Source organism: Eretmochelys imbricata, chromosome 5 (assembly GCF_965152235.1).
Source record: "Eretmochelys imbricata isolate rEreImb1 chromosome 5, rEreImb1.hap1, whole genome shotgun sequence".
In the NCBI taxonomy this organism is placed as follows: domain Eukaryota; kingdom Metazoa; phylum Chordata; order Testudines; family Cheloniidae; genus Eretmochelys; species Eretmochelys imbricata.
Window position 1 is genome coordinate 50,579,519 of NC_135576.1, and position 24,164 is coordinate 50,603,682.

At 43.7% G+C, this 24,164-nt stretch overlaps 2 protein-coding genes and 1 long non-coding RNA gene across 3 annotated transcripts in view; all 3 read right to left on the minus strand.

Moving 5' to 3' along the window:
• Positions 1-6,475: 6,475 nt before the first annotated feature.
• CARTPT (CART prepropeptide) lies at positions 6,476-7,890 on the minus strand. Its single transcript, XM_077816318.1, has 3 exons — positions 7,747-7,890; positions 7,356-7,439; positions 6,476-6,643 (listed from the first exon to the last, which is right to left on the minus strand). Exons 1-3 carry the CDS (start codon positions 7,888-7,890, stop codon positions 6,536-6,538), a joined length of 336 nt encoding a protein of 111 aa, XP_077672444.1. The 3' UTR covers positions 6,476-6,535.
• Positions 7,891-8,448: 558 nt separating this feature from the next.
• Positions 8,449-11,945, minus strand: LOC144264635 (uncharacterized). Its single transcript, XR_013346083.1, has 2 exons — positions 11,682-11,945; positions 8,449-8,706 (listed from the first exon to the last, which is right to left on the minus strand). It is a non-coding gene; the product is annotated as an uncharacterized LOC144264635 (long non-coding RNA).
• Positions 11,946-18,744: 6,799 nt separating this feature from the next.
• The window catches only part of MCCC2 (methylcrotonyl-CoA carboxylase subunit 2), a 101,004-nt gene continuing 95,584 nt past the window's right edge, over positions 18,745-24,164 (minus strand). Inside the window, 1 exon segment of the mRNA XM_077818013.1 lies at positions 18,745-19,152. Within this exon segment, the coding sequence (XP_077674139.1) occupies positions 19,035-19,152 (118 nt within the window). The 3' untranslated portion in view covers positions 18,745-19,034.

Here is a 24,164-nt window from a genome sequence, read left to right on the forward strand (position 1 = left end):
CTGGGGGACTCAAATTGACAACATTTAAAAAATTATACATATTGACAGGGCACATGCACCAATACAGAAAACCTGCTAGAGGGTTTCCAGTTCCATCATTTTACATACTTTAAACTTGAGTCTTGTGGTGATCTAAAAGCCAAGTGGCTACTCAGGTTTGCTTTGAAATTTGGTGTGCTGGGTCACGGGTAGCATTAGTGATCCAAATTTGGGGTCATTTTTTCAAAGGGTTCCCAAGTTACAGGGCCCCCACCAAAAAAAACCTCATTTCTTTCTGCTGCCTTGTACTGTTAAACTGAGAGGTGCTAATGCCTCGATAACTCACAGATTTCTCGATGGCTGTGAACTCACCTTTCAGTTAACACAGATAAGGATCACAAGACCCCACCAAAGACAAAAGGAGTTTTTAACTGAAGCCAGGTCTTCTTAAGACACGTCTACACTGGCAGAGTTACATTGCCGGCAGTTACATTGCCGCTCAGAGAGCACTGAAAGGAAACAGCTGTTGTGTGTTCACACTGACAGCTGCCTGCACAATAGTGTGTTCACAGTTGCGGCACTTGCAGCGGTATTTGGCGCGGTGCACTCTGGGCAGCCATCCCACAGAGCAGCTCTTCCTCGTCTGCTGCTAAGTGTTGTGGGAAGGTGGAGGGGGTCTCAGGGCATCCTGGGTCCTGTCCCAATGTCCTGTGATGAGGAAAGTCCCTCATCTCGCTGTCCCACCACTCCTTCAATTCTTATTTTTCAGCAGTAGAGTGCATCATGACATCACGCAAAAAGTCCTCTTCTTCATGGCCACTTTCTAATTCTGCACAGCCATTCATCCGGGGATAACTAAGAGGGAGGCTGGGCTCCCAGGGTCATATATGTGAAGCCAAAATGCAAAATTTTACAGAAGCAGTATTGTTTGCAACACACAGAGCACTGATTCAGTGATTTAAAACACACCCACTATTCACATACCTGTCACTAACTGGCTGACCCCAGGCAAGCACACATGAGCCACAAGACCCCCAAAATGGTAACTGCAGGATATGGGGAAATCAGTGTTCCAGGACTGTACTGTACACTGAGCACGTGGCTCTGGGGGAGAGCCAGCACTATAGGGGGGGGCCTTATAATCATTACTGTCCCCACATTTTCCACAGACTGTATTCATTATGGAAGGTATCTCACTGCTGAGGGTGAGCAGGGAATCAAGGGAGGATCTTCTCCAAGACTGCGGCTTCCACCCTCGCCCTTCTGCAGCTCGCCTGTGTGCAGCAATGGTTCCCCCTTTCCCTCTCCAGTGATGGCAGAGAGGCATGGGAAAGTTACCCTTAATGGAGCAAGAAACAAAGCAACTCTGCCAAAGAACCTGCAGCAGCGGATTGCCCAGTATCTCCATGAGAGTTTCCTGGAGATCTCTGAGGCAGATTCCCATGAAGTGAGAGAGTCAATCAACACCCTGTTCTGCCACTCGGACTAGGCATGTGGTGGTACACGCATCATACAGACACAAGCCTGCTTTCTGCAACCCTCCTGCCCCCAACAACTCGCTTCAGCGATTCCCAAAATCAAAGCCATTTACCAGGGGCCTCCCCTCCTGTTTGTGCTTCTCCAAGCTCTGACAGCTGTGACTGGCTATCCTCCTCTGGGGTAGAGAAGAGCTCCTGGCTGCATGCATCTCTGACCTCTGAGTCATCCTCTGCCTCTGGGTCCCCCTCACCCTCCACATTCTCGTCCAAGATTTCCTTCTCCTGGCTCGGTCCACTCTCGACTGGTACGCGAGCCACCAAAGTATCCACAGTGGCCTTCCCAATGGAGGTGGGGTCACCACCAAGTATCGTGTCCAGCTCTTTGTAGAACTGGCAGCTCGTGGGCTTAGGACCTGAGCGGTGGTTTGCCTCCCGCACCTTGTGGTAGGCGTTCTGCAGCTCCTTCACTTTGACCCTGCACTGCAGTGTGTCCCGGTCATGGCCCCTTTCTATCATACATCATGAAATCTGTCCGTAGATATCATAATTCCTATGCCTGGAGTGCAGCTGGGACTGCACAGCCTCCTCTCCCCAAATGCTGATGAGGTCCAGCAGCTCGGCATTGCTCCAAGTCGGGGATTGCCTGGTGCGTGGAGGAGGCCTGGCCACCTGGAAAGATGCTCTGAGACCACTGCACACGTCACCGAGCAAACAGGAAGGGGACTTTCAAAATTCCCAAGGAATTTAAGGGGTGGGACTGATGGTTGGTCACCTGAAGGCAGGGCAGTACAGTTCAAACCGATGGCCAGAGGGGTGAGAACAGGCATTGTGGGACACCCCCCGGAGGCCAATTGCAGCGCTGTAATCGACCACGGTATCTACACTGGCACGGCAGCGCTGTAGCCCTGGTGCAGAAAGCTCTACACCTCTCGTCCAGGTGGTGTTTTTACAGCACTGCAACTGCAGAGTTTCTGCACACTAAGTGGCTTGGCAGTGTGTGCCCCTCGGGAGTTACAGCGCAGAAAGCTGCTTCACTGCGCAGAAACTTGCCAGTGTAGACAAGGCCTGACTGGAGAAGCTCTCCTATCAGTGTAGTAGTATCTTCACAGAAGCACTACAGAGTGCAGCTGCACCGCATGTGTCAAGGGTCCTTCCCCACTCTGAACTCTAGGGTACAGATGTGGGGACCTGCATGAAAACCTCCTAAGCTTACTTTTACCAGCTTAGGTTAAAACTTCCCCAAGGTACTAACTATTTTACCCTTTGCCCTTGGACTTCCACTGCCACCACCAAACGTTTAACGGGGTTTATTTATTAGGAAAGCATTGTTTGGAAACCTCTTTCCCCCCAAAATCCTCCCAACCCTTGCACCCCACTTCCTGGGGAAGGTTTGGTAAAAATCCTCACCAATTTGCATAGGTGACCACAGACCCAAACCCTTGGATCTTAAGAACCATGAAAAAAACATTCCGTTCTTGAAAAGAAGAATTTTAATAGAAGAAACAGTAAAAAAGAATCACCTCTGTAAAATCAGGATGGTAAATATCTTACAGGGTAATTAGATTCAAAACATAGAGAATCCCTCTAGGCGAAACCTTAAGTTACAAAAAGACACACAGGCAGGAATATCCATTCTATTCAGCACAGCTTATTTTCTCAGCCATTTAAAGAAATCATAATCTAACGCATATCTAGCCATATTACTTACTAAATTCTAAGACTCCATTTCTGTTCTGTCCCCGGCAAAAGCATCACCCAGACAGACACAGACCCTTTGGTTTTCTCCTTCCTCCCAGCTTTTGAAAGTATCTTGTCTCCTCATTGGTCATTTTGGTCAGGTGCTAGCGAGATTATCCTAGCTTCTTAACCCTTTACAGGTGAAAGGTTTTTTCCTCTGGCCAGGAGGGATTTTAAAGGTGTTTACCCTTCCCTTTATATTTATGACAGCATGTTAAAGTGTAGACCAGCCCTGAATTGCTGGAGGTTGCTATAGTTTGAGAGTCATGGGTGGCAATTTCATTTGGGGGGAATTTAATGAAAGTCTTTGGGGAAGAAAAACTAGCCATGTGAATGCTTCCTAGGTGGAGAAGGGCATTAGGGGACAGAGGAGTGGGGGACTAGGAGGAAAGGGTTTGGGGGCTGCTGTGAGGGGAGGAGGGGTTTGGGGGAGGGGGGATAAATAGGGGTGGATAGTAGGGAAAGCAAGAGAGGGTGGGGGCTCAGGTGAGGGAGGCATGGTACCCACCAGCTCTGCCCATGAGCCCCAGCCCCCTATGCTCCAAACTCTGTCAGCATAGCCCAGCCTTCCTGTACCCCAACCACCCTGCAGCTCCCATTTATGCCCATACAACCCAATCTTCCTGTAGCTGCAGCTCTGCCAGTGGACCTCAACCTCCCATGCACTCTCAGCTCTGCCAGCATACCCCAACCCCTCCTCCTCCCGGTCTTCCATTTGTAGACCAGGGAGTGAAGACTTCAGAAAGATGTGTGCCCTGCTTGTGGTGGGCGGGGGGGATTCATTGAATGTCAGGGGCCTGGCTGGAGAGGTGTGCTGAAGCAGGGCTGGTGCGGTCCAGCTGATGTGTGGAGGGCCGGGGGGAACAGCTGGCTTTGTATGGTAATTGCGGGGCAGGATACATACAACTACCTATATGACTACTAACTCCTAACAGCAACATATCTTTTCCCGTTTGAAAAAACAAGAACATTCAACAGCAAAAAGCTAAGTTAGTGAAGAGTCAAAGTTGCTTGGTGTTGCCCCCTTCTTCCCCACCTTGCAGAATGCTGAGTTGAGCAAAACTCAAACTTCTGAAAAACCAGGCAATGTGGAGTTAAGGGTGCCATGCAACCTTAACTCTGCCCTCTTTCAGCAATGCTCCAATGTAACCCATTAACATACATACCATTAGTCAACCAGCTCACTATAGACATAGCCTCAGGGTAAGGGTGTTATAAGAGTCTGTAAAGTGGTTCTTAAATTGTACACATGTGATATTCTTTCTGGGGAGCTGGCTAAATGTATGAGGGTATCTCAGGATCTGGAACCTGCTGATTTTATAGTGCCAAGGGCCAGTGTGGATATGTGCTATGTGTATATTGAGGCATTGCTGGTAGAGGTTGGAGGGAAGATGGCATGGACAATATTTTTTTCTTTTTGTCCTTTAATAGTGTTATATGGAATCCTGTCGGTGAGAGGGACTGGGTTGTAAAAGGAGGTGAAGAGCTTTCAGTAACTATGGAGTTGGCAGAGTAAAGGTATGTGTGTTAATGCTGAAAGAAGGCAGAGTTAAGGATGCCTGGGCAACCATAACTGTGTATTTCCTGGTTTTCAGAAGTTTGAGTTTTGCTCAACTCAGTGTTCTGCAAGAGGACAACATACCACCAATCACCCTTATCTAGGCATTAACTTTGTTTTTTGCATTTTGAATATAAGGGGTGCAGCAACACTGGCTTAATGACAAGCCATAAATCTGTCCCTTTGAATTCTGATATATGTCTCCCAAGGCAAAGGAAGAACAATAACTGAGCTATTTGATGATGACATCCGGAAAAAATCATACACATTTGCAGCAATTTGAATTAAATGAATAATGAGACTAAGCCTCAATTTGTGCACAAAAATCAGAGCAGAAATGTCTTTTTAAGTATCCAACTGTCCATTTTCACATGCAGTCTATGCCACTTGTGTGCACAATCATGGTAACTGACCTGCATTTTTGCAGAAGAGAGCTCTGACAATCTGGTCCAAAATGTATTAATAATGCAGATATTACCAAAACAAAAGAAAACTAAAATCTTTTACAGTTTATAAAAAAAATTCCTTGCCGTGCTTGTTCACAAAATTAAAACTTTTTCCAAACATTGTCCTTGTCACAATGATTTTATTAACAGAGAATAAATAAAGGTTGAAAACGCATTATGACTTTTTTGAAACATACAGGACACCTATGAAACATGTAATAGAAGCTTTACATCAGTTTGTTATAGAAATATGTGAATAATTTGTCTTGTGTGCCTTTAAATAATTGAAACATTCGGCATCATTTGGTAATGAATCTAGACAGTTTCTCTCTATAGTAGCCCTGGGAAAGCAATTATTTAGTCACACAGGAAGATGTTACTATACCAGTGAGTCCTATCAATTTCATGCAAGATTTCCTCATATTTACAACGCTAATATTGTAAGATTATCATCCTTAAATCTAAATTCTACCCTCAGAGGCATGAACACTCTCCCACTGGCCGTTATGGAGTTGTATGTACTTAATTGAATGAAGATACCAGGCCAGAGTTTTTCACATAGAAGTGCCTGTGCATCGCTAACAACAGCTGAAGGATCCCCATATTTTCCAAGTTTTGCCCCTCACACTCATATACACCTTTGTGTTCCAAATCAAAATGCAGTCACCCTTCTGACCAAGGAGGGCTGGAGAAACCTCTGAAATCCACTCCTTATTTTTCCAGGAGAGTTGGTATTTTGCAATGAGGCACTTCACACCCGCTAGGGAATGAGCATGCTGCATCCAAAGTGTCTTTCAACTGAGACACCAAAGCTGAGCTTTGACAGCTTAGTGATACCAGCAGCAGCAGCTGCTTCACCAGATGGGCAGGTCAACAGAATGGTGTAGCCAATCATACAATTTCCCTAGCATGAAGCAGACTTATAGACTGTAACGCAAAAAGGCAATAAACTAAAATCATCACTATGTATAATTTGTACATGCTATATTATTTTGTCTTTGTTTCCCCCTCAGTTCATTTCTGGAAAGGCCTGTAATTTACAAGTGCTGTCTAGCTCTAATTTGCGTTAGGACATTCCACATACAAAAATACAATTTCCAAATATAAGAAACTCCTTTACACAGTGATACACACATTTTGACTGACAAAATTAAACAGAGAAAGAGAGCACAAATGCTGAACATCAGACATGGCACTGCACTGGCATCTTTAGAATTTCTAACCGACTTTCTCTGAATAACAAACCACAAGAGGTTTTCTCCACTGCCTTCAGGTGAGCACAGGTATTACTTTCAGGCAAGGTCACTGGGTCCTTTTGTTGTTCCGTGGGGAATTCTTTATAAGCACTTCAAAAGAAAAGAGTTACAAGAAGTTCCTCTTGGACAGTCGCAGAGCTTCCCAATTCTAGCTCCTTTCCTCACTGCACACTGCTCGCCAGCATCACACTGTAAATAGCAACAAACTCTTAGGCACAGGACAGAACAAAGCAACCGACATGGTCAAGGTCTCAACTCCTGGTTATTTTTACAGCACCCAGAGTGCTGGAGGCACTACATAAATTATTTACTTTCAGCTACTAAAACGTTTATCTCAAAGTTCCTCATTTTTTTTTTTTTTTTTAGAATTGCTTCAGTTTCCATCTGAATTGTTTCGAGACAGCGTGAGAAAAGTGACATTTACAGCAAGAATGTTAAAGACTGAATTTGCCAACAGTGGGAGCCAAACCAAGGTATCTTATGCTGCAGAAATTAAACAGAAGAGTTACCAAAAGCTGATCAGCTCAATGAACTACAAATGTATTTTCCCCGGAGAGAAGCAGCAGCACATTCACTGCTTGAGAAGAGGGCACAGATCCTGATCTCAGTAACAGGGCTGTAAATCTGGAGTGTCTCTAGGGAAGGCACTGGACTTACTCCAGATTGACACCCTTACACCCGTGTATTTGAGATCCGTATCTCCCCCACTGTTATCTTTTAAGTATTTGTCTAATTCAGTCTCATGGTCTAGTCCAATGCTAAGGTGATCCTGAGTTTTCAGATCAATAGCCTCAGTTGAGTTTATCTCGCTGTCCCGATCGCTGTAGCGGGGAGAGCCCATTTTAGGCCTTGGAAACATTTGACAGAACCGGAGGCTTGGCTCGGACCTGAAATCACTCACCATGGGGACTTGGCCGAACTTCTTCTCGTAAACCGGGATCCTTTTACTTTTCAGCTTCGCCAGGACCTCCTGCAGCGCCTCGATCTGCAAACACACAAGCGCTCAGCCCACCAGGGCGCTGCCCTCCGCGCGCACAGCGCCGAGCACCGAGCGCCTTAAGGCGGGCGCTCCGCTCCGTTTCCCGGCAGGGCTGTCGTGACACAGAGCTGGAGTCTCCAGCTCTCGGGCCACCTGCAGCCCTGATCCCGCCTGCGGCTGCATGAAATACCCCCGGCCGCTCGGTACCCAGCGAGGGGGTTCGGGAAGGATCCCAGCCTGGGCTCCCCCAGCCCTCGCCTCCCCGGGAGCCTGCACATGGCGCGGCTGAGCTCCCCCCTGGGCGGGCACTTACCAGCTCTTTCTCGTGGGACGTGTCCTCCATGGTGGAGTAGAGGTCCAGGGCGCGAGGCTGCAGCTCCGGCTCCTCCTGGCCGCGGGCGCCGAGGAGCAGCACCAAGGTGGCGCTCAGGAGAGCGACAAGCCGGGCGCTCTCCATGGTGCTGAAGCGCCGCGAAGCCGCCGGGCCCCGACTTTATAGAGCGCGCGGGGGGCGGGGGGAACCTGTTGACAGAGCCCTTGCACCGCGCTACGTCAATGGCCCCCGCCCCGGCAGCGGGAGCCGGTGGGAGAGGCTCCTGGGTGCAGGCAGTGACCTCAGCCTCCAGCAGGGCAGGGAAAGGGGGCGGAAGCTTAGGGGCAAGCGAATGAGCCGCTGCCTTAAACAGCAACAAGCGGAATGTGCGCGCGCCAAGGGGCTGGAACCCCCTGAGCTACACGAGTTCCCTGCTGCCCCCTGGAGCCCCGGGGTGGGGGTGGGGGAAGGGAATTGGAGGTTGGGTTTTTCCTCAGAAGGAAAATTCAGATTTTTCAAAATAGTTGCCACAGGCCGTGGCAGGCGAAAGCAGCAGTCCCCGTGGTAACTGCTCCGGGCTCCTGCCCACGGGTAGAGGTACCCATGACATGACGGGAAAGCTCTCATGGAATAATAATACATAAATGCTGCACAGAGCTTGGGTGGTGGTGGTGTGGCTTTTATTCAAACACACTAGTCAAATACGAGTCAACACCTTTATTATGTGGTGAATTCCATCACTGTCTAGGGAATAGCTTATTCAACCAACGTTTCAAGTATCGACCTTTCTCAACAGTCAATGCAGTTGAATGGATACCTCAACATAAACATAATGCATCCGATGAAGTGAGCTGTAGCTCACGAAAGCTTATGCTCAAATACATTGGTTAGGCTCTAAGGTGCCACAAGTCCTCCTCTTCTTTCTGCGGATACAGACTAACACAGCTGCTACTCTGAAACCTGTCAACATAAAGTTATGTTTTAATATGTTCCTTGTCCCTTAAGCTAACTGCTCACCTCTAGTTTTAGTAATCTAATTTCTAAAATCACATTCCACATAGCAATAGATGAAACACTGAACAGCTGAGCAGCCAGGATAGGAAAAAATAGCAACTGATTAGAGAGAAAAACTAATGCAGCACTTGAAGAGCTCTGTGTAAGCTCCAAAGCTTGTCTGTCTCACCAACAGAAGTTGGTTCAATAAAAGAAATTACCTCACCCACCTTCTGTCTCTCTCTAAGATCCTGAGATGAATGCGGCTACAACTCTGCATAACAATCCCATTTTATCGACAGAGGCACAATGACAATGTCACTGTTGGTGCCCAATTTGAGGCACTTATGACCTGATTTTTCAGAGTACTTAGCATTTTATAACACTTATGTTCAAAGCCAACCCACCTAGTCTTCAGTTGCAGCTATGTGCACGCTCAGAGCTTCTGAAAATCAGATTCCAAGGTCTTGAGTTGAACAGTCATAAAACGAGGAACATGCAAAACTGAAAAGTTTTGTTTAAGTGACTTGACTGTCCAGCATCACATCACACTCTGTGGCAGAGGCAGAGATAGAATCCAATTCTCCAGACCAGCATTCAACTGCCTTACCCATAAGACCATCCTTTCTCTTCTTGCAGTCCCTGCATCGTTCACTACATACCTTCTAACTTCCGCAACAAATGAGGCAGGGGCCCTATACACAAATGCCTCCATCACTACTCAACCCTGATTCATCTCCAGAGCATGATCTATCAGTGCACTGAATGAGACAGTGATCCTTTGGAAAAAAATAGTATGTAATCATATAAAGATTGTATCATAATGAATATACACAAGGGGGCCAAACTAAAGTTGCATGAGCAACCTTAATTCAAGCAATTCCTAACTTTTGATTGACTTTGCAACCTTAACCTTTTAGTATAGTTTTGTGTGTGTAATATTGTTAGTGGCCAGAGGCCCCAGTCAGCCTCAGGGCTCCATTTTTGTACAAGTTGCAAGATCACCTAGGAAGACACGTGCAGCAGGCGCCTGGATTAGATGACCTGGCAAGGTCCCTTTCACTCCTACGATTCTATGAGTCTATGTGCCCTGCCACAAGGAGCTCACATTAAGAAAAGAAGCAACATGGTACAGGTGTGGTAGGGGAGAAAGCTACAATTTTATAGGATATTTGCCTTTTTCTGTTTGTTTTTAATGTAGACATAACTTATAAATAATATATAAATAAATACATATCAATAAATAATATTATATATATATAAATAAATAAATAATTCCTCTATCCCTGATTGCCTCTCAACATAGTCTTCATTAATTGGCTGACTTCTTGTAGGCCCTGCAGCAGACATGGGGATCAAGAATATGGCTAGTGCCTTGCCTATATCACTTCTGGAAGGGCATTCCCTGCACTAGCGCATCGGCAGTTATATCTTCTAAGAAGGTTTTGTGGGGTTGGAACATTGATGGTTGGTTGGAATCGGAAAGCTAAAGAAGGCCTGGTCTACACTACACAGTTAAGTCCACACAAGGCACCTTATGTCAACCTAACTGTGGATGTGTCGACTCTTAAATTTCACTCCTGCTGACAAATGGCCTGCTATGCCAACTTAATAACGCCACCTCCCCAAATGGAGTAGAGTTAAGGTGGAAGTAGTTAGCTCAACACAGTGCCAGCATAGATACAGAGTTACTTAAATGGACTGTTACTGGCCTGCAGGAGGTGTCTTACAATGCCCCCAACCTGGCCTCTCTGGTCACTGTTGTGAACTCCATTGCCCAGCAGACAGGTGACCAGGGAACCACTCCTCCCCTTTAACGCCCTGCAAATTTTTGAAGTTCTTTTTCCTAATTGCCCAGCTTGGGGAGCACAGCTGACCATGCTGGCTCCACGCTGCAGAAGCACTGCTACTTGGAGTACACAAGAGGTGTTGGATCTCCTCGGCCTGCGGGGAGAAGAGGCCGTGCAGGCACAGCTCCAATCCAGCCATAGAAATGTCAACATCTATGAGCAGATTGCTCAGAGCATGGAGGAGAAAGGCTACAAGAGGGACCAGCAGCAGTGCCACTTAAAAGTCAAGGAGCTGCAGCAGGTGTACCAGAAGGAAAAGGGGACCAACAATCAATCTGATGCAGAGCTGCAGACCTGCTGCAGAGACCTCACCACCGCCCCTAAAATCTCCATGGATACTTCAGAGGAGCTTGAGTCACAGGCTCTGCACCATGAACAGCAAGGAGGAGGAGTATTGTGCACAGGTGGCCTAGGGGATCCAGATGTGCAGTGAGCCAGGACATGTTTTTGACCCCACCGCAGTCCAGCCAGTCCCATCAATTGAGCACGGGTGAGCCTGGTGCTGGGGAAGGATGCAGTTTGCTTTTAAATTACAGGGATAGAACCCTCAAAGTAGCAGGTCACATCTGTTGATTACTGTTTTCACTTGTGCCAGAAGAACTAGTGAAACAACCGAGAGGTACCGTTGCTATCTGCTTTTCTGCAGTTTATGTGCACCAGGATGTCAGGGAATCCTCCATAGAGATCTCGATGAAACTTTCATGGAGGTAGTCTGCAATCCTCTGCCAAAGGTTTCTAGGGAGGGCTGCCTTATTTCTTCTGCCACGGTAGGACACTTCCCATGCCACTAAGCGATTACTTCAGGCAGCACCATTGGAGTATACCTTCTAGCAGTATATGGTCCCAGGAGGCACTGTGACAGCCGCAGCAGCTCTGTCTCTGTCACCCTCAGGCATGAAATATCAGCTGACATCACCACTGCCCATGGAAAACGGTGCCTTTATTCAGTTTCTTTGACCTATACACATACACTCATGCCTGTGAGCTATTCCCTCCTCATTTTCCCAATCCCACCCAAGCTGAGAACTTGTGTGGATGAAGGGGAGCATGTTCAGTATCCTAAGTTTCAATTTCTGTCATGAATACACTGACCTCTGTTCGATGCAGCATTAGCTGCTGGCATTGTTGCTTTGAGGGTCTCCCCCTCCACACCAGTGGAATGCCTGAAACAAATAAGGAGGAGAAAGATGAGGACTTGGGATGACGTGTTCCAGGAGATCATGCAAGCCAGTGCTGAATCAGAGAACTAGCACGGGGCTTGGAGGATCACCCTTGCAGACAGCATGGACAAGGATAGAGTGAAGAGGAGAAAGGCACAAGAAAAGGAGAGGGACATGCAGCAGAAAATGCTTGCCCTTCTTGGGCTACAAACAGAAATGCTGCAGACTCTGGTGGACCTGTATGTTCAACAGTCTTGGGTTCACCTCCCTCTGCAGCCCACAGAGAACTCCATATCAGAACCTCCTTGCACCCCACCCCACTCAACCTTCCACATGGCATCAGAGGCTGCTGCACTACTCCCAACCACTCTACCCCAGGGGACATTAAGTGCCCATACACTTACCTATGAAAGATATGGTTGGTGCATGTGCATCTGAAATGGAAATAACTGTTCTTTCCACTTCATAAATTCTCTTCTCTTAGTTCATCAAATTTGATTAAGTTATACATTATTTTTTAATTCCACGGTTACAGAATAAAATCTTATATTTTGAAACATAATTCATCTTTATTAGTTTACAACATATGCTTGCTGGTGCTTAGTAGGTCTAACACCCACCAATTTCCTGTAACTTCATTTTATAAATTCTATGACAACATCATACACAGACAATATTAACTGGTGCATTGGCAATGTTACATTCCTACACACCCCCACACACCACTCACTGCAAGGTTCATATTGGTTTAAAAAAGAGCAAGGCCAGGTAGAGCACACTACAGCAACACACACTACTCTGGCTCACTATTAAAATGATATTTCAAAGCCTCCCTGAGCCGTTGAGCTCTTCTTATAGTCCTGAAATCTGGCTGTTCACAATCAGCAGACAGCCAGTGAAATAAAATCCCTGCTTGCAGCTTTCTGAACATCCTGTGTTCTTAAAGATGTGCACATTCGGTACCTACCCTGACCAGCCCACACTGATGTCGGTAAAGCATCCCCAGTGATCCACCAGCGCTTGCATTACGTAGAAAAGTAGCAGTTTCTGTTGATGTACTCTGCAGCGAGGGGGTCTGATGTTAAAATAGAGATATGCATGCCATCTATCACCCCACCGCAATTCAAGAAGCCCATTGCTGCAAAACCATCCACTGTATCCTGCACACTGCCCAGAGTCACAGTCCTGTATAGCAAGAGGTGATTAATGGCCCTGTACACTTGCATCTCACCAACCCCAGCAGTCAATTTCCCAACTCCAAATTGATTCCTGACTGATCAGTAGCAATCTGACATCACAAGTTTCCACAGTACAATCGCCACTCACTTCTCAACTGTCCATGCAGCTGTCATTTTGGTGTCCTTGCACTGGAGCGACTTCAGCATACAGATCCAGGAATGTGGCCTTGCACATCCGAAAGTTCTTCAGCCACTGCTCATCTTCCCAAGCCTGCACGACAATGAGATCCCACCAGTCAGTGCTTGTTTCTCAGGCCTAGAACTGGTCTCCACTATCTGCAGCTGCTCCATGAATGCCGCCAACTGCCTTGAATTGTTTCTTTTTATATAGCCTCCAAGGTATCGTCTTGTTCCCCACAGCTTCTCTTCCAACTCTGTAAATATTGAAGGATCTTGTGCCCTGTTCTCACAATGCTCATCACTATAGTGCAGAACTATGCAGGATCCATGCTTCTGACAGAGATGGTGGACAGCAAGGAAGGACATGTGGGTTTGCAGGGATTTTGAAAGGAGGTGTGAAATATTGTGGGATGGAGAACACTTCATTATGGAAAGTTGAACCCATGCTCCCAGTCACCCCTGCGTGGCTGGTTTCAGCCCTATGAGGGATTGCTAAAACTTCCCCAAACATCATGCACTGGATGGTGGCAAGTTGCACAGTGGGATAACTGCCCACAGTGCACTGCAGTCTGCATTGATACAATCACTCCTGGTGAGGATGTGCAAAGCCGACACGAGGAGCATGGTGTAGACACTCACGAGCGATGTAATAACTGCAGCGACTGTACGCCGATATAACTGAGGTCAACATAATTTTGTAGTGTGGACATGGCCTAAGTCAATGAGTTGGGTAATGGGCAGCCTCTGCAGCACCTCCATAGCCTCGGAGTACAGTGCCATCAGTGTATGCTCTGCAATTAATAGACTTCCTGCCATATATAAAGACTTACCATCTCTGCTCGCTGCCCCCTGTGTGGTAGCTGCCCCAGGGGAGGAGGGCTAGTGTGGAAAGGAGAGATTTTAAAATGGAACTAATAGTGGTGGCTAGGGCATCAGTTAGGAACAGCCTACGAAGAGAGAGAAAACAAATACAATAGAAAAATAAGAGGCACAAAGCCTAGGGTTGTATTTTTCAAATGGGGAGGCAAATATTAAAGGGAGCACAGAGCGTTATGGTTTGACTGTGAATTTATAACATATTTTAAGTCAGTTAAATGATTCAGAACCATTAAGTCACAAAAATTGCTTGCTGATGTAACTACATGATCTCATTACTGTTACCTTCTTTTCTCCCATGCCCTTGTTTGCTTGCCACATTTATTTGAGTCTGGTTTTTCCCTGCTCTTTGGAGCAGGGACTGTGTCTACATGTGTGTTTATACAGCACCTATTAGCATTCCCAAGAGAAATCTGCAATACAGTTGAAATACGCAGTGTTGTTGTAGTTGATTTGGTCCCAGGATATTAGAGAGACAAGGGGGATGAGGTCAGAGAAAGTGACTCACCTTGCAGTAATTGAGGTTCTTCAAGACGTGTGTCCCTGTGGGTGCTCCACTCCAGGTGACAGTGCATCCCGGCGCCGTTGATTGGAGATCTTTGGTAGCAGTGCCTGGTCGGGATGCACGCGCTCAGGTGCTGTCTCGCAGTCTTGTTAGAGTCTGCCTGAGCGCGCGCGTCCTGCAACCCCCTCAGTTCCTTCTCTACCGTGGAGAAATCAGAATAATACTCCAAAGTAGAGGGGAGGAGGGTGGAGAGTGGAGCACCCACAGGGACACACATCTCAAAGAACCTCAGTTACTGCAAGGTGAGTAACTTTCTCATCCCTCATCCCCACTTTGTCTTAAAGCGCTGCACCTGCACCACTGTAACACTTCAGTGAAGACACTACCCTACGCTGATGGGAGGGGTTCTCCTGTCAGTGTATGTACTCCTCCTACCCAAGAGTCAGTAGCTAGGTAGAGGGAGAATTCCCCCGTCAACCTAGCACTGTCTACACCAGGGGTTAGGTCGGTTTAACTGTGTCGCTCAGCTTGTCTGTCTCTTACCAACAGAATTGGTCCAGCAAAAGATATAACCTCACCCACCTTGTCTCTTTAATACAATTGATGTCAGCTTCTAGAACGGGTGAGCCACTCATAGCAAATTCAGGATCATACATGTGAGCATACAGGAGGGAGACTGAAGGGGACATGTCTCTTCTCACCCCACCCCAATTTTTGCTATCCTAATTGTACCCCTGACGCACTAATGCAGTCTCACTCCTGGTTTTCTGCTCCCCAAACTGTAGTATATAATTATTCCACTGCTTTCACTGACGTATTTGCTTTTGTGGGGAGTAGTATTTTAGAGGAAATGATGGTCCAGATAAACTTTAGAGGGCTTCTAAATAAAGTAAAACTAAAGATGAGAGGCAAACTAGCCACAATACAGAAGGACAGAAAATCAGCCTACTCAGATGTAAAAGGGGAGCAGTGGAGCTTGACCTGTCCTTTAGCTACCAATCTAAGAGTAAAGCTTGACCTGACCTGTACAAATTTACTATTCACTCCTGTGCACAAGTCATATATATGTAATACCAAGGGACAGGACGACAAGTACAGTCTGTCTCAGCCGTAATTCTGTATTTCTTTGGGGTTTAAAAGTGATCAAATGAGCATGCAAATAATATGGGATCAGGCCCCCAGTGTAAACATGCTCCACATCATCATCAGATGTTATAGCATGAAAGATGCATTCCAAGCTTCACAACCAGATGGCCCAAGTAGAACGAGCTGTTACTTCAGCAACTCTCTGCTTAAATGCACTCTGTGGTGGTTCTTCTGTCATCCTTTTCATGTTTTATCCAGTGTGTAATAAATGTCCATGTACAAACTACAGGATGCTAATATGAAAAGATGATCTAAGAAGCAGTTTCACACATGGTGGGGAAATGATAATTATTTAATTAGAATTCAGGGAATGTTCTGCTTCACGTCTTCCTCTCGACAGACAAACGTTGGTGGGGCTTGCCAAAGCTTGCGTTAATTCTATAGCGCACTTGTTTCAGGAGATATGTTTTGTTAGAATGGAACAGTCCCATTTATCTAGAGACATGTTTTGACTTGAGGCTACACATATATTAGATTGAAGATACTGCAGCGAAAGTAAATAACTATTCCTTCACATTATAACAAGCAAGAGGAAGTGAACATTCTCTGAGGCATGAATCCATATAAATGTATCCACTTTCATTAGCTGCATCTCAAGATTACTATTCTCTACTCAGAATTATTTCATTACTATTCTCTCTGTGGGAATACTTCCACACATAGTATATTATGCCAAAGTAATCCTCTGCTGTTCAAATAACTGGTCTAACAGATCAGGTGGCTGAAAGACAGATCATCTGACAGAAATAGTAAAGAAGGAGGCAAGAGCCTGAAAGCCTGAAGTAATGTAGCTATTTGAACAGTCATTGGTGATATATATTCACCTTCATTTTTGTTTTCAAGCATGCTTGCTAGGCTTTATTTTATATACAGCCTTGCTGCTATTTTCATAGGGGCTTAAGGATAGCCTCTCCATATTTTCAGAAGCAAGCTGCATGGGGCAAAGAGCATGTCCAACCCCGGTTATAAAACCGTGTTATGCAATAACAAATGCAAGAATAAACAACAAAATACAGCTCTTTGCCCTATTGCAGTTTTAACTACAAAAATTTAAAATATTCCTCTTATAACTATACATGTAAGGGTCAAAATACAGTATTAAGAATGTCCACATTAATATGGCAATGAGGGGAATATATCCAGAGCTATGGAAATAACCTTTTAATGACACAGAATTAACAACTTCTTATAGACTAGAAGGAACTGATATCTGAACACTTACAGACACAGGTAAAATCTTAGACTTTTGTGCAAAGCGGGGGTATACATGGGACCTAATATTTGGCCCCGTGTTGGGCTACTTGTATTCAATATTCAGGTCCCACTCAGTAACCACCACTTCTCCAGACAATCTGCCTGTTGCAGTTTGCTCTCCCATTCCCCAAGGAGTATAGATGAGAGGTAGCTGGGTGAATTTCTTTCCTTCACCCTACTGGGACCAGGGGAACTTCTCCCCTCTACTCCATAAGCCAGGGAAAGCCAGCACTGGCATGCTCTCCTGGTGGTTTCTTCTAGCTGGCAATCTTTCTTCTCCCCACAGGCCAGGGTAGGGACCAGAGAGGATCAGCATCTGAGTAGCTGATTTATGCAGGTATTTGGTTCCCCAGTCATGAGTAGCGGCACTAGCCATCCCATTTGGCATTCATCTACCTGAGGTTTGGGCATTCGGAGTACCAAGCTAAGGAAAAATTACCTTTCTCCAGTGACACAAGGCACAATTTTCAACCCCTAACTCTGGAAAGAGTAATTGCCATGCTTGACATTCAGGCTCTGCAAATTACATTATATTAAAAAATACACAAAAATATGTTCGCCCTAGAACTCTAACAAAGCATCACATTACACTGAAATGTTAAGCCCTGATTCAACAAAGCACTTACGCATGTGCTTAAACCAATTAAAGTCAATGAGATTTAAGCATGTGTTTAAAGTTTGGCATCGTGAGCCATGTGGGCAGACTGCTGGGCCCATGTGGAGCCACAATTACCTATGAGGATCACACTGCCAGGAAGGGTGTGACACTGCACCCCATATTCTTCATAGAGATACTATATGATTATAATATAATCATCATGTATTTTATGCAGGATAGGTCATGTGAGATATCATTGGAAAGGCTATGATTTACTGAATAGGATTATCCTACTTGTATGCATGTATCATTTTTGTATCTGATGTTAGGAATATTGACTATGTATCTGTATTACAATCGTGTTTATACATGGGGAACGCCCACTAGACAAAATGCTCTCAGTCTAGACGGCTGGTTCGGAAGGGCCCATTCAAGTTAATGAATCATTAGGGAGAACAATAGGCCTTAGAAGAAGTTTATTGCCCACCTTGGGGGGCAGAGAGCCTTCCTGAGGATGCTACAAACAACCTCCGACTCACAGCCGCTGTGAGGCTACACGGAACTGGTGCTGGACTCCATCTTGGGATACCAGTGCTTTTACACTGACTGACGTGAGAACCAAGCTTTGAAACAAAGGGTTCCCGCCATATACAAAAGTTATATAAGGCAGGGGAGTGACATCACTGTGGCTCTTAAGAATCTGCAGCCTGCTTGTATCATCTCTTAGGGTGAGGATCTGCTATTCATATCCAATCTATTTAGTATATTAAGCTTAGATTGCAGTTTTGTTTATTTGCTAGGTTATCTGTTTTGATCTCTTTGCTATCCCTTATAACCATTTAAAATCTATCTTTTATAGTTAATAAGCTTGTTTTGCTTTGTCTAAAACCAGTTCATGTGGGAATCATAACCTGGGGCAGAAAGCTGTGTATATTCCTCTCCACATTGAGGGCGGGGACGAATTTCATGAGCTTACGCTGTACGTCCTTAGCTTACGAAGGTCCTTACCTGAAGCCTTCCCATGCAGAGCTGCTCACAGCTTCTGTATGTAACTGCAGCTGGGTTTGTCCCTACCTGAATGTGTGCTGGACGGGGCTTATGAGCTTGCCACAGCAATACAGTGTAAAGGGAGCCCAGGCTGGTGGGTCAGGCACACTCAGTGATACCCCAGTTCTAGATGGCAAGAGTAACTTCCACATTTTGGAGGTAAAATGTGGACTTAAAAGGAGCAAACACAGAGAAACATCAGAAACAGAACTCATTTCATGGATGTAATTTTAATGGTTAAGAGATTATAGCAGTGATTCTCTGACGAACGGATCTAGATTAATGCTGATAGTTCGAATTTATTCACCCAAATGCAAGATTCAGTATTACAGAAACGATGCATGCACTGATCCCAGACGATATTTAAAAAAATACTTAAGCATGGTATGAAAATTGTTATATCAAAAATCTATATGTATGTACTCCTCAGAATTACCTGTGTACATCTGATCTTTAACTTTGATTAAAAGTGTACAAGGGTGTTCTGAAAAGTCATTTAGATCACATCCTGAAAACTCCAAATTCTGTCCTCTTGGTGGGTGCATTTAGTGCTGCGCTAAGACTCAGACCCAAAACAAGTCTTGTATTAGCGGGGTCAATAATTCCATCGTCCCATAACCTGAAATTAGACCAAACAATAAAAGAAGAATTATATAAACAGTTTACAAGAGATAGGCTTTCAGCCAGACAGAAGTAAATACATATTTCTGTTGGAGGGAGTGGATAAAAAAAGGGCCAAATTCTGATTTAAGACAATTGAGCTACTTCATATTTATGCTGATGCAACAAAGCAGAATTTCATGCCTACATTTTTATTATTTGTACAATTTGTCTTCTAGATTTAACTATACAGTTCTAAATAAATGACTAGGATAATCTCTACCTACTTTAACTGGGATTATTCATACTATTTTTTCAGTATGAAAATGGCATCCTAAATTCAAGAGAAAAAAATCTCAAGAGAAATAAATGGGAAAGATCCCAATCATGAAAATGGCTCCCCAGCCTGTTGGTAACTATATTCTAAAAAGTAAACTAACATCATTAATAAATGTTATTTGGCTTAGCTTAGCTGTCAACTCAAAATGTTTAGTTATGAAAGCACAAGGATATAAAGTGCGGGAGTATTTTTTTTTTATGGACTGCCAACCATTATTTCACTAATCTCCTTTACTGAAGTCTATTTCTAAACAGTTGTAAATTAATCTGTGCCATAGTGAAGTCCCTGAAAGCAATGAATTCATAAAGCTATGCCACAGTAACAAAAAACTCCTCTGAATTCTGAACAACCAACCCCTCAAATTGACAGGCACTTCTGCACCTGCTTATTATTAAGCATACAAGCAGCCAATTGAAGTTAAGCACACATGGGACTGTTTGCAGGATAAGTGCCTAAAGATTCCATCCTGCTCCAAATGAGCTCCATAGCAAAAATTCCAAAAGTCCTAAAAATTGTATATGTTGTACAGCTACCTTCCCTAGGCACTTTGTTTAGAACCAGATACCGAAGTCCTATTGCAGCTAACGTCCATTTAAATCAATGTGAATTTTAACCAGCTGAGGGACTGCAACACAGCATGAAATATCTTTAAAAAAATTAAAAAAAAAAAAAGGATTCCCTTCCCCAGGCCCAAAAAGAGCAACTTATTTTGTATTCTTTTCTGAGATCACTACATTATTGTCATCACTGACAATTTTATTGTGTGTCTTTAAATTACTGCTCTGCTTTTGGTAAATTTGTTTTGAAAGTGATGGTCCTTTCATGTTATTTTAAAACAATGGGTAGCCAACACTAAATTTTTAATCAAGAGCAAAAATAGTCTTCCCTTCTGGCTAACATTTCAAGTTGTCAATTTTATACTGTTTGATGATTAGTTGTTGTTTTTTTTTTTAAATCAAGTTACACACAGGAAAGAAAACATTTAGCACACTTATCTCAATACTAAAGAACAGAATAAAGAGAACTGCATACTGTATGTGAATAAGTATTCATGAGTCTTAGTCACCAATAGAAGTTTGCAACAAATTTGTAAATTTGTTGTTAGTGTCACTTTCACCAAGTCACAGCAAATAATTTTTAAAATATCTAATTACATTTTCTCTTTTACAACTTGGGTACACACAAAAACAGGATATCCAGAAACTCACTTCTTCTAGGATGCTCCCAAGAAACAAAACTATATGAACACCAACAAATATAAAAAATTACAAACCTATTGCCTAACCTTTTCCCCTCTCTGGTTTTCCCGTCTGTATCCTAACCTCTCTCTGTCTCTATGGGCACATCTACATGACAGCGAGCCTCAGAACACAGGTCAACTGATTCATGCTCACAGGACTCATGCTAAGGGACTAAAAATAGCAGTGTAGACATTCCCCGTAAGGGAAGAGCCCAGGCTCTGAAATCTGGCGAGGGAGGCTGGGCCTCTAAGCCCAGGCCTCAGCCAGAGCAGTAATATTTACATTGCTCTTTTTAGCCCTGTAGCACAAGCTCCATGAGCCTGAGTCAGCTGACCTGAGCTCTGAGACTAGCTTCCTTGGCATTTTTGTTTAGTTGTTTTTTTGCCATGTAGATGTACCCTCTGGCTCCTATCCCACAATGAGAGCTGCTAGCAGACACTCTTATGCCCACATGGAGTCACACTAGCAGATACTGTTGCAGGAGAGCGACATACTGTTTGCGCTTGTGTCCTGGATAGCATAACACATGTTATCAGCACTTAGGATGTGATTCAGGAAAGCATCCCGATTCAGGAAATCACTTAAGCACACTTAACTTTAAATGCCCACTTATGTCTTACTAAATTTGATAGAGTGTAAGCACATGCTTTGAGCTAAGAATGTGATTAAGTGCTTTTCTAAATTGGGGATTTTAATAATAATCATTCATTAATTACAACCTTTTGCTGTATTTTAACAATAATAACACATTGAAAAATTAAGTGCTCAAATTAGGTTCTTTTTCTCCTTAAGCCACAGCAGTGAAACACAAAACAAAAGTATAATTAGAACACTCTTGAGCCCAGAAGAGCTAGAGGACCAATCTAACTCCCACTGAAGTCAACAGGAGTGTTTCCATTGACTTTAATGGAAGTTAGGTCAGGCCTTAAACTCTTCAGGAATAATGAGTGCATCTCATATCTATGCATAAAACCCTAGTTTAAGAAAATGTCAGTGGGATCACAGTCTAAGATATACATGGCTAACATTCTGTAACATCAGAGAATATGTTACCAAGAACACTTCAGCAGTTTTCACTACAAATTTCACATAAAAATGTATTATTTTTATTTCATTATCCATTAGAACCTGATTTAGTTTTGATCAGCTTAATTTCTTGGCACAGTTGGATAAACATTGGGATATCTCAGTGATCTAGTTTCATGAGATCAAACCCTCAGTCACCGTGCTCCTCATAATCTTAAAAGGATAATAAAATGTAACTACATATAGTGATTTCTCTTTGTTCTAAGTTTGATTTCATTTCAATTTTCTGATAGTTACATGTTTGTTTGGTCCCTCTGGGAGGGACCTGCAGTATTGAGATATACCTCACTATTTGGCGTAATGATTTTTCAATCTCTTTTAGTAAAACCATCAAAATTGAATGAAATATTTCAAATTTCATTAAAGAGGTTTAATGTAACTGTATTTTTGTGGGATAAGTTATATTAAGAAAGCGTTGCTGGCCCAAAGCAATTAACCTCAGAAATTCAGCCTTATAAAAGGCTATGGTTGTAATAAAGACCTTTCAAAACTTTACACACCTTTTTTTTAATAGAATACTTGTTTTTTGTAATGACAAACTAGCTTTTATTGACAGCCTCAAAGATTTTACACTGTATAAGGTAAAGATTGCTTTCAAGGTCACCATTACCTTCTGCTTTTCTTTGTTTAAAGAAAACTGTCTTCTGTATTGGGACATAACATTAAACATCCTATTAAAAACCCAGTGCTAGAACATGAATCACATCTATGTTCATAAAATATTCAGAACAGGGACTCTAAGTAAAAGAAACAAACAGACCGGAAAAGAAAAAGGCCCATGTAATTTGTTACAACATAAACTGATTAAACTCCATTTGGAAACCTGTAAGCAGATTAATATAGCTCATTAAAAAGAGAGCTGGCTAACGACTCTCGTTAATTAAGACTGTTCAGAGTGAAAGGTTCTATTCAGACAATTGATTAAAGTTGGATTAGAAAACACAACTAAGGGGAAGTATATTGACATCCTGAAGATAACAAATTATAATTTATAAGCAAAATTGCATACACAAAGCAAATAGGGAAATATGCTTCCATTTTAAGACCATAAAAGCATTTTCTTCCCTTTACTTTCAAGTTTATTGCTCAAGGGCCTCAAAGCCCACTGAAGTAAATTGGGCTTTGAATCAGGCCCCAAGAGCACAGACAGAGACTATGTAACAGAATTTTTAATTTTTGGCGCAGAATTCCCTCAGGAGTAAATAATATTTGATATCACTGGTGACTGGACTAGGCCACCAAACTACAAAAATAGTAGTGAAAAGCTTAGTGTCTTAATCCAGTATTCCAAACGCTGAGATCTTACTGAGGAAAATGAAGTGTATGAAGGGAGTAGGCATACAATTCATGATTGGTGGGGACAGGTGTGAATATTGGACACAGGTAGAAGACAAACCTATTAAGATGCCCAGTTCTTTCCACAGGAAAAAAAGAACTGGTGGGAACTGAGGGCTCCCAGACCATGTATATTCAGGGTCTTAGACCAGGTCTGCACTACAGACTTACATCCGTAGAACTACGTCGCTCAGGGGTGTGAAAAATCCACACCCATGAGCAACATAGTTACACTGACCTAACCTCCGGTATAGACAACGGTGTTGGTGGGAGAGCTTCTTCCATCGACATAGCTACCGCCTCTCACCGAAGAGATTAACTACGCTGACAGGAGAAGCTCTCCCATCAATGTAGGAGCATCTTCATTTAAGTGATACAGTAGCGCAGCTGTGCTGATGCAGCGTTTTAAGTGTAGACTGCCCTTAGACTGTAAGGTCTTCAGGCCAGAGACTTGTCTTAGTTTATGACTGTGAAGCTCCTAGCTCATTTTGGGACAGTATTTTATGAACAAACAAACTGCTCTCCCTCGACTGAAGAATTAGGCAAAGTTTTTTATTTTTTTAAAGGATGCCTGAAGTTAGGTTTCTTGCTGAGTACTCAGCAGCTCCCACTGAAATTAGGCCACTTATTTAGGTATCCAAATATGGGTTTGGGCCTAAATTTTCAGAATAACTAGTTATTTTACGTACTTAAGTTGCAGCAGTGTGACTTTCAGAAACTGCTGAGCACACTCTAAGATGTCGCAAGCCAGGCCCCCAAAAAATCACTTGACACTTTTGAGAATGGAAACACCCATTTTTAAAACATGTGGGCCCTAGGCTAATATTTAAATCTCTCTCCTTACACGTAACTATTACTCTAAATATGAACAATGGGTTGTTGGCTGTTTTAGGGGAAATGGAGTTGTTTTTTACATCATAACTGTACACATATTGCACGCCTAATAAATCCAATAATTTTTCAGTCCTCAGTACAAAGAGATTATGAATAAGATTCCAGTGGATATGTAAAAAAAAATAATAAATAAAT

What these genes read in the sequence shown, in the direction of transcription:
- CARTPT (XM_077816318.1), bottom strand. Translation starts at nt 7,890, where the DNA reads ATGGAGAGCGCCCGGCTTGTCGCTCTCCTGAGCGCCACCTTGGTGCTG. An exon ending in CGTCCCACGAGAAAGAGCTG is followed by an intron (nt 7,440 to 7,746) that starts GTAAGTGCCCGC and finishes GTGTGTTTGCAG; the next exon opens with ATCGAGGCGCTGCAGGAGGT. An exon ending in AGTTCGGCCAAGTCCCCATG is followed by an intron (nt 6,644 to 7,355) that starts GTGAGTGATTTC and finishes TGCTATTTACAG; the next exon opens with TGTGATGCTGGCGAGCAGTG.